The sequence below is a fragment of the Balaenoptera ricei genome, chromosome 1, assembly GCF_028023285.1.
Source record: "Balaenoptera ricei isolate mBalRic1 chromosome 1, mBalRic1.hap2, whole genome shotgun sequence".
In the NCBI taxonomy this organism is placed as follows: Eukaryota; Metazoa; Chordata; class Mammalia; order Artiodactyla; family Balaenopteridae; genus Balaenoptera; species Balaenoptera ricei.
Window position 1 is genome coordinate 134,162,620 of NC_082639.1, and position 14,542 is coordinate 134,177,161.

The 14,542-nt window shown below is 37.5% G+C and overlaps 1 protein-coding gene across 9 annotated transcripts in view; it reads left to right on the forward strand.

The window, feature by feature from the left end:
• DNM3 (dynamin 3) overlaps window positions 1-14,542 on the forward strand; it is a 576,309-nt gene that overhangs the window by 288,511 nt on the left and 273,256 nt on the right. For all 9 annotated transcript variants that reach the window (XM_059936430.1, XM_059936401.1, XM_059936392.1 and 6 more), the window contains one exon: window positions 12,784-12,897. In XM_059936430.1, coding sequence (XP_059792413.1) covers window positions 12,784-12,897 — 114 coding nt within the window. The remainder of the gene's footprint in view (window positions 1-12,783; window positions 12,898-14,542) is intronic.

Here is a 14,542-nt window from a genome sequence, read left to right on the forward strand (position 1 = left end):
GATAAAGACCAAATTTCTTACCATAAATTACATGGCTAAGCATGATTCACCTCCTCTCCAGGCTTATCTTGCGTAAGGCCCATTCTTGCTTTCTGTGCTATGACCATCCCATCCCTACTCCCGGCCCACACCCTTCATGTTAGTGCAAGTGCTAAAGTCTTCAAGGAGGCCTCCTCACGTACCCCATGCAGGTCAGAACTCTATTAACGCACTGAACCACTTCTTGGCAGCTGCACCAGCCACAGCAGTAATTCTGTATTTATCTGTGTGAGTCTTTGCTTAGTGTCTATTCCCCCATTTGTCCATAAGCTACATGAAGTTCAGGGACTGGGCCCCTTTTTGTTTTGGTTTTTGTTTGTCCTTGTATTTTTAGTGTGCTGCCTGACATATATCAGGTACTCACTAATTTTATAATAAATAATGACTAAGGTGCTTTTTCTTTCTCTCTTAAAGAAGCTCTCTGGATTATTTTTAGTAAAATATCCAGATTCTACTCAGAGCTTGCTAATTATGTGGTATCTTTTCTTTTGTATGTGTGTGTATTTTTGTCCTTGAATGTGAGAAATAGATGACGAGCTTAGTTCTCATTCTGTTTTGTATCATTTGGAATCTCTTCCACATGGAGGGTTCCCATTAACTTCAAAGGAAGCTCTGCACATGGAAAAGATACACAGGAAAAAAGTGAAAAAAGTAGAGCCCTGATTTTCATCATGGTTAATGGCCTGGATCTTGTAGAGGTTTAGGTGAGTAAATTCTGAGAATAAACAGCTCACTCTTAGTGAATTCTTCAGAAATAGCTGTGCATGTGGCAGAAATAATGCATAAACAGGCAGTTGGGAAAATTCTGGGGAACAAGGAGAGGGGAAGAAATTCCTCAGGAGTAATTTTGAGAATCAAGATAATATAATAGCTTAGTGAGCCATAGAGGCATGAAAAACGTACTCATTATGTGAGCATGGGCTAATGTTCTGGAAGAGAATCGATGGAAAGGGTTTCAGGTGCTTTTATGGGGCAGAATGAATGGAAGCTGATGGAGGCACCATAGAGGTAGTCCTTGTAGATTGGGGTGGTCCAAAAAAAAGTGGGAGGGAAGCTCCTTGTGTTACCTGGTGAGGTTATTTTATGAAAAAATAACTTGGAGTTCTACTTAACCTATAAAATTTTATTTATATGGTTATGATTTAAACTTATACCAGTGTTTTTAGGTAAAGGTTGATTTTTACAGACAAACCAGAAAGTTATTATCTTTTTGGCAGCTGTATCTTCAAATAAAAAGGGGATTTGATATGAATATTAAGCGTCAGTTTCTTATTTTCAGTCAGTTTTTATTGCACACTGTTAATATGTTTTCAGTCAATCAAATCAGCTCCTTATTTAAAATAGTCAAGCATCTTTCATCATGATCATTTCCCACGTTATATTCCATAACTATTTCTTTTTCTGTTGTGCTGTGGAGTTATTTCACTACCCGACTATTTGTAATCTGCCTCAGTTTTCCAACATGCTGTGTTCATTACACATTAAAGGGAATCTTAAGAAATTGCCTGTTCAAAGCAAGCAATAATGTGATGGCAATTTGCATTTTTAATACCATGAAAATTGTAGGAAAATATGGAAAATACAGGAAAATTGAAGGAGGAAATAAATATAACTTTATATCTTGCCTCTAATTTTCAATCACAGTTGACATTTTGGTATAACAGTCTTTTTTCTATCCTTATGTTAACACATATAACCAAAATAATACCATATTTAATAATACTAATACTGATCTAAGTATTAGTACTAGTACTGATCTAAGTCCTTTACATATATTAACTCATATTTTTCACAACAACTGTTACAGGTGTTATTATCCATGTTATGTATGAGGAAATTGAGGCAAAGAGACTTACCCAGTGTCATCCAGCTAGCAAGTGTTGGAACTAGGAGGCAGTCCCAGATGGTCTGACTCCAGAGTCCTGCCCAGTGTTAGCACTCCCTTGCAAAAATGTTATCTCACATCATAGAGTAGGTGTTTTTCCTCAGCTTAATTTAACATCAGATGAGTATATCATAATCTATTAACCAGTTTCCAGTTTGGCAGATAGGTTGTTTCCAATTGCTTGCTGTTAAAAACAGTACGGTAGCCAACATCCTTGTATGTGTTGTGAATTAAGGGCTAGGGCTCTGAAGTTGACCACCAGAGAGACTCTATTTTATTCAGGTGCTAAGGTGCTGAATCCTCTGAGTGTGCTCTGCACAGCAGAGCAAGATGTAAGAAAGCCTGCTAGCAGTGCAATAGGAGCCTGACTGTATGTAGTTCCTTTACCTGTCACATAGGGAAATCCCCCCTCAAAGGATTACTATGTGGATTAAAAGAAATAATGCACATGGAGCTCTTAGCACAACTCCTGGTACAGAGTAGTGTTAGTAAATGTTAGCTATTGTTATTTTTCTTGAATTCCTAGAAATGGAGTCAAACTGTGTTCTTTGCCTATTTCAGATACTTACAAAACTCTGTGCTCTGATTTCCTAGAAAGTTAAATCCATGAAAGGAACATCCAAACATAAAAATGTCGTTTAGCCAATTCATTTGTAGTAGTATTTTATAGAGTCTTGAGAACAAAACAAACAATATTTCATCAAATATTTGATTATTTTGTATCTTAATTTGATTATTCTGTTTTACCTGATTTGTTTGTTTTCACAGCTTCTTTATCCCAATCGTAAGTTCATTGGATATGAAAATCTATTTTTCACATTATGTCAGCCCACTGTGCATAGTTATGGTTGCTCTCATTTGTCATAAAATGGGCAGAGCACCTAGCACAGTGCCTGGTCCATCATAGGCGTTCAGTATATATCGGTTGGCTGACTTATCAAGTGTCTTAGGGGAGAAAAACCTTTGAACACTTTCCTGAATTAAACTTATCTCTTAAAACTGCAGGCATGAACCCCTTTCTTCCTCAGAGTGTGTGCTGTCTGTGGGCAGGCTAGCTCCCAAGTTGAATAGGGGAGAGGATGGGGGAGGGAATGGCCCTGGACTACACTTCTCTATTTATCCTTCTAGATTTACTAGTCTGAGAAGTCACTTTCCTGTTCCACGAGTGGAACAAGTGAGGAAGCAACAGGAGGGCCTCTTCATCCCCCACCCCTTGACAGTACTCCTCAGCCTTCCTCCACTTTTTATTCCATTGAGTTTAATCATTAAGTTAGTGGTTAACTAGGGGTGCAGCTAGCCCACTTTGGGGGAAGAGATTAACAGTCTATCAGTCCTGCTCCTACCGTCTAGAAGCCTCTCCTCCAAAGCTAATCATGGCTCCTTTGGAAATCCTGCTAGGACCACTAGTGGATAGAGGGCTCTCAAATGGGTCCGAATAGTGCATCGATTAAATTCACTCCAAGGCTGGTTTGTTCCCTAGTCATGTTTCCTCCCTATTTTATTTCCTGTTTCAAATTACATGCAGCCATTTTGTTCCTCTAGCCTATCAGAGATTCTGCAATGATCACATGACATCATTAAGATAGTCTAATACATTACACCCAGTAATAAAATGTCAAGAAAATAGATGTGTCCTCAATGTGACTATGAACCCCCTCATACTATGGAATTCTCAGAAATTAAAGTCCAAAGATTACATTTCCAAAGGAATTTGCAAAGTCTAAGATACTTGTGGAACATCAGATTGAAGTCCTCCCCCAATTCTTACTTTCTGGGTTTCAGTCAAAGAGGTTCTCTTGCCCAGGTGGAGTTGGGGTTCTTTTAGCAGCTATATACCCTGAGCTGGCCTCCATAAGAATGGGTTGTTCCTTCTGGGCTTTGGAAGTTGAAATAATCTCTTGTGTTCCTTACTTCATGAATAAAGCAAAGAGTGGGACACAAAAGATAATCCCAGCACCAGCTCCACAGCAACCAAATTTAAAAAGACAAATAGACTCCCTGGTCTTTAGGCTACACTATGTTCCCAGACCCTTTTCCTAGATATAGCCACCGACTATAGCAAACATTCAGAGGTATGAATGAGAGAGGGTAGACAGAGCCTGGTTTTAGCCCTACCTGGCTGTCAAGCAGTTTTTTCTAGTTTGTGAACCTATAAATTTATTGGGGGAAATCTCTCCCTAAGAGGTTAATTTTGCCACTTTGCACTTACCGTAAAGGGGGAAAGCCATCCATCCATACAGTCTTGGAGAAAAACACTTGAAACATTGCTATTGCAAAGTTTAGGACTTTGCAGCCATGGCAGCCCCAGTCACCAGGTCTTGTCTGAGTTACCTTCCTCTCCTGTGCAGCATATTCAAAACCTTGTAATTTTTACTTCCCTTTTGCTTTTGTGTTTCTCTTTCTGTCTCTTGTTACATCATTTCTTCATCTAGAAGCCTGGGCCTCCTAAGGAGACTTTCTCCTGCTTATATAATCCAGAGAGAGTTTGAAAACATGTGCTGGGGTGGGAGGTGGGATTGACTCTTGAGTCTGTCAGTAAGCAGCACAAGTTAAGTATAGCTCTCCACAGTTCCCTTCTTGCCCTGATCCAGGGTAAAGTATGGCACTAAGGGCAGCTAATCTAACCCTTCCTACTTCCCACCTAATAAAATAAACCTGGAACCTCAAGAGTGCTCTGTGGTATACATATGGACCTCAGTTGCCTTACAGTTTAAACGTAGTAAATCTAATTCTCCCTCCTGAGGCCTATCAGGCCTGTATTTAGAAAGACTTTTCTCCCTATAGTTGAATTCTTGCCCCAGGCACACCTGTTTAGGAAAATCTCTGCCGGCCAAATTCAAGGATAAGCAGCCTATTTCCTGTGGATGCCTGTGCTCAAAAAGGTAGGTCCCTCCCAACCAGCTGAGTGACCTGCCTGGCCTGTGGCCTTGCTGAGCCTATGCAGCTCTGCAGATCCACCAACGTCAGCCCTGCGGTGTGTGAACTACCTTTATAGAAGCAGCTACTCCGCTATGGTTGAAGCCTTTTGTAATCTACCAAGATCAAAATGTCAAATAGTCTGTGGTTACAAACTCCACACACAGGCTGCAACAGTTAAAAGCCAACTGCAAACCTGAGAAAAACTTGGATGGTCTACCATAAATAAGGCCAAGGTCAAAATGCCCTGCTCACAAAGTTCAAGGCCCAAAGCTTTGGCCACATTAGAACTTTTCCACATGTACTGTTTTCTTCCCATAATTTTATTCCTTGTCTGTGTATTAATTTTATGATCCAGTGTGCTGGCCAGATGTTGAACTCTGAACTTGTCCCTAACATACAGGTTTTGCCAAGCCTGAGAAGGCCTGACTTTTCATTGTGTGGAGGACCTAACTAGAACATATACTCTCTAGAATAGGCTTGCCTTTAAGAGGAGAGGCTGAGCTACTCCACTCTCCCTATTCCACTTTCAAAGTATCTGTATCTGGCAAAAGAAGCTTGGGTGATATTTACAGCAATACATGTTAAAAAATGATTTGCCTCAAGCCTTACAAATAAGACATGGCCTTTCAGCTCTCAAGGTCCCTTCCAGTCATATAATTATGTTCTTGTTTACTTGGACACTCAAGACAGAATTTGACATTCAAACACTAAGGCTGTAAATGGTTATTGTACTAAATGTTGATGGATTTATTTTGGGAATTTTGGATTTGAATATAAAATTAACCTATCTTTCTCTATGAAGAGACTATAATCAATCACATTTGGCTTAACATTCTTTTCAAATTTTATTATTTAGTCTTTGCCTTCTCTTTCTCCCTACTTTCCTTTGTTTCGTTATATTAATTTCCCCTTAGTATTCTTTCTTCTTTGTTTTTAAAATATTCATTTATTTATTTATTTATTTGGCCGTGCTGGTTCTTAGTTGTGTCACGCAGGATCTTCGTTGCTGTGTGTGGGATGTTTGTTGCGGCATGTGGGATGCTTGTTGCGGCATGTGGGATCTAGTTCTCTGACCAGGGATCAAACCCTGGCCCCCTGCATTGGGAGCGCAGAGTCTTAGCCACTGAACCACCAGGGAAGTCCCCCCCTTTAGTTTTGTTATCTCTTGGGTTCTGATCATTTTTCCTTAATGCTTGCCTTTTCTTATTTTGTTCCACTGTTTCTCCTTGGTTTTGTGATTTCTCTCTCCCTCAATTCTTCTGTGAAAAACTACATTAGGAATTACTTTTTCTTAATTCTTATTTTGAGCTGTTTGTCATTGGGGAAAAAAGTCCATTTTTGGCAAATATGCTTCTTTTTTTCCCCCAGGAGGGGTTGGGATTGGACCAGAGCTTCTTAAACTTTTTTATGACAGCTACTTGCTGACAGCTTTCAGTGCTGAACACACTTCCATGGATTCCTATGAAGGGATCTAGGCCATGTGTACTCACAGCACGGCAGCTGTAATCCTCTTTTTCTCTCCAAGTGAGAAAGCCTATTGCAATTAAAATGACTAATGTCATAGAATGTAATAATCTCTTCTAATTACTTTTTATGTCAATTCTTTGCAAATTTCATTTTAACTGTTATTAGTAGCTCATAATTTCCATATAGCTTAATTGACTATATTCGCTGGACTAAATGATATTTAATAAATATCTGTTTTGGCTATAACGTTCAATACTTCTAGAAATAGTGGTGCATCTTTGAGAGGTGAATCCAATGGTGCCAATTAGATCAGGCAATTTATTGCTTCACATCCTCTTAAATTCCCCAAACTCTATTCTTGCCTTTATCTACATAGTAGCTGACTTTTTTTTTTCTTGCATTTTCTGCCTCTCTATTAGCCCCCTCCTGGCCTCATTTCTCTGCCTGGCCTAGATTAAATGGATGATCACCCAAATTACTCTCTTGCCCCAAACCTTCAACATCTTTACACCTAGGTACTTAGGTCACTTGGGTCCAGAGCCCTGGATCAGTTCCCACTTACCTTCTCTTTTTCTACGTCGAGTGTGCAGAATGTTGCTAGAGACAGTAATGCAACTATGTTGATTGTGTCCCTGCAAGTTATGGTCTTCATTCTCAGCTTCCAGCCATTATTTTTAAGACCTTTTGTTTTTAGAGCAGTTTTAGGTTTACGACAAAATTGAGAGGCAGGTACAGAGATTTTTCAACTTCCCCCTGCCCCCACACATGCATAACCTCCCCTGTTATGAACATTACTCACCAGAGTGGTATATTTTTTTTTAAAACCAAAGATGAACCTATGTTGACACATCATAATCACCAAAGTCCATAGTTTACCTTAGGGTTCACTCTTGGTATTGTACGTTCTTTAGGTTGGAAAAAAGTATAATGTATCCATATAATATCAGAGTATTTTCAGTGCCCTAAAAATCCTATATGCTCTGCCTACTTATCTCTCCCTTTCCCTACCCAACCCTTGACAACTACTGATCTAAAGTCTCCATAGTTTTGCCTTTTCCAGAATGTCATATAGTTGGAATCACACAGAATGTAGGCTTTTCAGATTGGCTTCTTTCACTTAGTAATATGCATTTAAGATTCCACCATGTCTTTTTATGGCTTGATAGCTAATTTCTTTTTAGTGCTGAATAATATTCCATTATCTGGATGAACCATGGTTTACTTATCCATTCATCTACTGAAGAACATCTCAGTTGCTACCAAGTTTTGGAAATTATGAATGAAGCTGTTATAAACATGCATATATGTACCTAAGTTTTCAGCTCCTTTAGGTGAATACCAAGGATCGTGATTGTGAATACCAAGGATCACATGGGAAGTGTACATTTAGTTTGTACTAAATAAGGAAGCACCAAACTGTCTTCCAAAGTGTTTGTGCCATTTTGTATTCCCACCAGCAATGTTTGAAAGTTCCTGTTGTCCTACATCCTCACCAGCATTTGGTGTTGTCAGTGTTTCAGATTTTGGCCATTCTAATAGGTGTGTAGTGATATCTCATAGTTTTAGTTTTCATTTCCCTGATGACATGTGATATTGAGCATCTTTTCATATGCTTATTTGCTATCTGTGTATCTTTGGTGAGGTGTGTTAAAGTCTTTGGCCCATTTTTTAATTGGGTTGTTTGTTTTCTCACTATTGAGTTTTAAGAGTTCTTTGTATGTTTTGGATAACAGTCCTTTATCAATTGTGTCTTTTGCAAGTATTTTCCCTTAATCTGTGGCTTGTCTTCTAATTCTCTTGACACTGTTTCTTACAGAGAAGAAGTTTTTAATTTTAATGAAGTTCAGATTACTAATTATTTCTTTCATAGATAGTGTCTTTGGTATTGTATCTAGAGAGGCGTCATCATACCCAAGGTCATCTAGATTTTCTCCTATATTATCTTCTAGGAGTTTTTAGTGTTGTGTTTTGTCAACCTTTTTTTTTTTTTACTTATTCCAGTTATGTTGTCTCATTCAATTACTGATTGTCCCAATGCTTAACACTATCCTCAAACCTTCTTTCCAACTTCTCAGCCTCACTTTCCTGCAGATAATTATCTATTCTCTTATCCAGTGAAATGGAAAGATCAACTATGACCTTTCTAAACTTTCTACCCTTTTCCATTCAGAGAACCTACATCTACCCTCATTCTTCCAACCTCCCAGGCTCACATTTCTGTTCAAAGACAGCCCCCTCCCTGTGCTCTTCATCTCATTCATTCCCATCTTCGTTGTCCTTGTATCATTTTTCTATATCACCAACCTCTTACTCTGTACTATTAGTTCTCCTCAAGCAATAAATATGCTCGATTCTTGCCTATACTAAAAAAAAAAAAAAAAAAAAAAAAAAAAAATCCCCAAACCAAAAAACAACAGTAGCAGCAGCAGCAACAAAAGCAATGACAAAAGCACCTCTTTTGACCCTGTGTCTCTTCTGGTTTTAACTGCCTTTCATCCGCCTCTGGAAAGAGCTCTCTTTAGTCATTGTCTCCATTTTTCATTTCCCATTCACTTTTCAACCCAGTGAACTCTGACTTATCGCACCACCTCACTTCAACTTGCATAGATAAAGACACTATGATGTCTGCATTGCACTTTATATGTCCCTTTCTGTGCTGAATCTGACACTCCCAATGGCACATTCCTTGAAATTCCCCTTGCCTTTGGCTTCCATAACCTCACTGCTCTTATTTTTCTGACATTCCTGACCACCTCTTAAAAGTCGGTATTCTCCCCAGGATTTCCACTGTGAGCCACTGCTATTTCACACAGTTTTAACCGCCACCTATGTATATATGCTGATGACTTGCAAGTCTGCATGTCCAGTCCTAACATTTCCATTTTGCTTCAGAGGTCAGGTCACGTCTATGTGTGTCTCCCACAGGTACCTCAGATTCAACATGGCCTTGGCTGAATTCATCATCAACTCCCCTACTTCCAAAACTTGGTTCTCTTTCTCTATTCCTTCTGATTTGGTAGCCCCATGAGTTTCAGAATCATTCTAGAACAGCACAATGTCCAATAAAAATATAATGTAAGTCACATGTGTAATATAAAAATTTTCTGGTAACCACATTAAGAAATAAAATGAGTCAAGTGAAATGAACATTAAGAATAGATTTTACTTAACCCAGTATATCTAAAATATTATCATTTTAACATGTGATACATTTTAAAACATTTAATGAGATATTTTACATTTCTTTTGTACCAAGTTTTCAAAATCCAGTGTGCATTTTACACTTACCACACATCAGAGTTTAAACTAGTTACTAGGGCTCAATAACCATATGTGGCTAGTGGCTACTGTACAATGCAGTTCTAGTCTTTACCTTCACTAATCTCCCTTTCATCCAGTCATAAGTCCTGTTGATTTTGTCTCCTAGGTGTTTCTCCAGTAGGTTTATTTATTTTCATGCTTTCTGCATCGTGGCTTTACTTCACACCTTGGTCATGTCTCACTTGGTTTATTGCAATAGCTTACATAACCTAGTGTGTCTCAGGGAGCATGCAAAATTCGCTGGAATGCAGGAGGATATAGTAGAACATCTACATACATATTTTTATCTAGAAAATAAGGAAACAGTTAAGATTTATTAGTATTGAATATATATATATATATTGATGCCAGTACCCTCGCTTTGTATCACAGAGAAGTCAATAATAAAGTTATAAATATAACAAATAAAATACATTTCCCCCACAAAATAAAAAAATTAAAATATTTATTTCATCTTCATATAATACTTTAGAATTTCTTTGGGTATTTCTAAAGATGTACCCAGTTTAGTAATACATTGGTCATATCTACTTAATAAATTTACATGTGTACTTGAAATTTATTTTGGTACTGCCAAATTTTATCACTAAAATTGGTGGTCTATTGAACTGGATCAACTCTGGCTTTACCCCACTTGCCTCTCCAGCCTCAATTTCTTCATCCCACCTCACATTTTCTGCATGAAGTGGCTCTTTCATATTTTGTTCTTGTTTGTCCTTCTTCATGGAAAACAAATAAATAGGCAAACGAACTACTTCCTGACCTAACTCTAATTCTCTGCCAGGCTCTTTCAAGCTATCATGTCTCCAAGGAAAGTCTATTAACATTACCTAAGTTGTGTCCAGTCCTCCTTCTCTTGCTAAGGATACATCTCTTACTACACTGTTATGTTGTAATTATCTCCTTATGGATCTTCATTCCCTACAAAACTAAAATTCTTGAGGACAGGGGTGTGGCATCATCATGCTTTTTCATCTTGACGTATGATAGGTTCTTAACAAATGTTTGTTGAACTAAATTCATGGCTCTCCTTGATGAAGCCAGCCTGTTCTATCAATGGGTGAAATAGTGATTTTCTTACTGCAATTTGTGGAGTATCTGGAAGGCTTCCTCTTTGTCCAAAGATGCCTGATAAAATGAAATAGTAAATACACTTTCATTAAGTACTATAATTAATATGCTATTTGTAAGCCCTGGTAGTGTGGGTAACAATCTTATTGGGAAATAACCAGTTCCTTCTTACTAAAAAATTAAATGAGATTATTTGCTCTAAGACGAATGAAGTTTTGATTGTATGTGTACATGCAACGGCTTTCAAACTTCAGTATGAAGAAGAATCACTTTGGGACATGTTAAAGTGTAGATTCCTGGGTTTCATATGTACGTATTCTAATTCATTTGGACTTATAGGTATCCCAAGAATCTGTACTGTTAGAAAGCATCCCAATGGTTATTTATTATAACCATTTTATTTTATTAACTGGTAGAAACCATATTTTGAGAAGTATTTTTTCCTTCTTTCTGAAGCAGAGGGTTAAGAAGGAGTTAAGTTTGAACAATGGAGAGAACTGCCTTAATCTGGGCCTGAATGGGCTTCTATCTGGGGGTCTGTAAAAGTTAAAGAGTTAAAAAGGAAAATGGGCGATGCTGGGAGATACTGAAACAGGGAATCAAGGGTGACAGAGACTGGGATTGTGGAAAGAGGCTTGGAAGATCAATAATGACCTTGGCTTATTTCACAATTTTTCCTAAGATTGACTTTCTTCAACTAGAAAGCTGAAAAATAAAATATAAAAATATAAACATAAAATCTGATTATTATTAGGTTATTTTCATTTTCCTTTAGGAAGTGACACTCAATCATTCAATAAGTAATTTAAAAAAAAAATTTCAGGATGTTTAGGATAATGGACATTGTAGGTATAGGGTGATTTTTGACATTTAGAACAATATCATACAATTCCATATATATCTCATTTCTATGACAACAAAAGTTATCTAGCATAGAGGAGATGGTAAACTATGCCGTATGGAAAATAGAATTTAACTTTATAAAAGCTGTGAGAAAAAATAGATTTTCACTTAAATGCCATTTATAGGTAATTTCTATCCAAGTTGTTAATGTTTAAAAATTTAAATGCCATTTAAATATTTTTATGAAGACTCTATGTATTTTAGTTTGGCAAATAACAACCAGAAGTAGATGGATAAACCTAGACCATTAAAAACCTCCAAACTTTTAATTTTAGCTTATTGTTTCAGCTTTCTCCCCCATTCAGCTTATTGAGAGCTGTTAATAAGGAACTAATTGGTTGGCTTGTTTTTTCTTTTCACCATTCGGTGGCCAGTCTCTGGTAGAAATCCTAATGAGATGCAAACCAGGCAAACAAATGGGCCAGTGGGCTGGAAGGGCATAAGAGACAGTGGGCATGGAGAGTCTATTGTTGTTTGTCCAATCAACTAAATATTTTTTAATTGTAGCAGCAATGCCATAAATAGGCCTGGCACAAGCCTATTAGTCTGCCTTATTTTATTCCTGTTTCAGTCTCTCTGCTTCCACCATCCATACAAGTCTGCGATTTTGATTTTTGTTCATTTGATGGGAGAGACTTCCCTTTGGTTATCTGTGCTTTTGGAAGATATATTATTTTGGGTTTGTTTTTTTTTTTTTAAATAAATTTATTTATTTTTGGCTGCATTTGGTCTTCGTTGCTGCGCGTGGGCTTTCTTTTTAGTTGCAGCGAGCGGGGCTTACTCTCCGTTGTGGTGTGCAGGCCTCTCATTAAGGTGGCTTCTCTTGTTGCGGAGCACGGGCTCTAGGTGCGCGGGCTTCAGTAGTTGTGGCTCTCCGGCTCTAGAGCGCAGGCTCAGTAGTTGCAGTACATGGGCTTAGCTGCTCTGTGACATGTGGGATCTTCCCGGACCAGGGCTTGAACCTGTGTCCCCTGCATTGTCAGGTGGATTCTTAACCACTGCACCACCAGGGAAGCATGAAGATATATTATTCTGAATAGTTTAATAGAAGGTGAGCTTTGAGGGAACAATGCTATTCTTATTGTAACTTGTATCTTGTTTTTAACTTCGTGCAAACCTGCGTTCCCCATGGGCTCATGTTAAACTAAACATCTCTGCCAATCTGTGCTCTCTTGAAGGTGATTCGCAAGGGATGGCTAACCATCAGCAACATTGGCATCATGAAAGGAGGCTCTAAGGGATACTGGTTCGTCCTTACTGCTGAAAGCTTATCCTGGTACAAAGATGATGAGGTGAGCCACAGAAGTGACAGAATTTTTAAAATTAAAATGTTTCTATTTCAAATTAATTGATAGTATTGTGATATACAATTTTAAGACACCAGTGGTTTTCTTTCAGTAAGACTTAGCTTGGGATGTTTGAAGAAGCACTGTTTTTTCCTTATAGATTTTAAATTTTACGATAGTCCCCTCAAATATCTTTTATTTCTTTAATGTAGTCACGTTTGTTTTCCTGAAGAAATGGAGTTAGGGATTAGTAGTTGAAAACTTCCTTCTTTGTAATAACGGCAAGGTAGTGATATAGTGAAAGCGATTTTCATTAAATAATGTGTTGAAAATACTCAACGTAATAGAGCATCGTAAGAGCAAAGTTAATAGCATTGATGCAGAGTTAATAAAGCATTTTGGAATTGTTGCTGTGACATCTGTCTCAAATGACAGGCTTTTGAAAATGTCCAAATCACTAGCCTTCAAGTGAGTACTAGATAATTGTTTATACAAATTTTTTCTTTGAGAATTTGATATCTATGTAAAAGCATGAATTATGATAATTATGGTGTTCTGGTTCATGTTAGATGTTAATAATATTGGGCCTGTGACTTATTACTCATTTAAATCTGATAGAAAAGCACACACAAAAAAATCAGTCTTACAGTGCCATTAAAGTGCTATAAAGTGATACTGGTAAATTTGGGAGGGCATGGATGGAAATTAAGCAGTGTTTTGGAAATTTTAATAGCTCTGGTCTGACTTGAGAAAATTTTGGTGCTTATAATGCAGCATGCAAACATTGGCTAAGAATACTCTGTGATAGCAAAACTATATACAGGTGAGATTGTGTCAGTTGTATTTGGTTATAAAAGGCACGCGTTTCAGAGTTAAAAGTCCTTCCGCTCTTGGCTTGATATCTTCTGAAAGCACTGCAAGGTGCTTTTGTAAATTGTTGGAGGAAAAACTTCATGTCCTATGTAGTTCTTTCTTTTTCCTAAGTGCTTAGTGCAAATAATATGTTTAATAAATATCAGATGATCAGTTGATGGCCACTAAATTTTCTGCAGTAAAGGAAATCAGATCTTATAGAAAGGTCCAAAGAAAATTTCTACTCAAAAGCTTTATTTCAAATTTTTGTCACATGTTTTAATGACTTCAGTCAAACATGGAATTTGTTGTTGTGAGTCTGAGAATTAACATTGGTTTCTTTCCTGTGCTGGCTGCTTAGATATCTCTCTCATTCTGTGGAAGCTCCAGTGTTTAAAGGCAACAGCCTCAGGAGCTCTGAGATGCCTTTCTAGATATAAACATCAGTAATTACATAATCTTCTTTTGTGTTCAGTTGCCCTACTAGATCTTCTCTTAGATACATTTTGTTTACAAGTACTTGTTTACAAATGTTCACAAGTAGGTGATCATTTATGTACACTTAAATACATATTGGTCTATGGGCCATTCTCAGTTATTCTAGGCAAAGCAAAAGATTTTGCTGAGGAATCATGATAGTAATAGCTAGTGTTTTATATTTATTAATTAAGTCATTTAATCCACATTACAACCATAAGGATAGGTACTATTATTATCCCCATTTTTCAGGTGAGTAAATGAAGAAAAAACACAACCTTTTGAAAAGTCATTTCTATAGGACTCAGTTTCCCTTATGGTA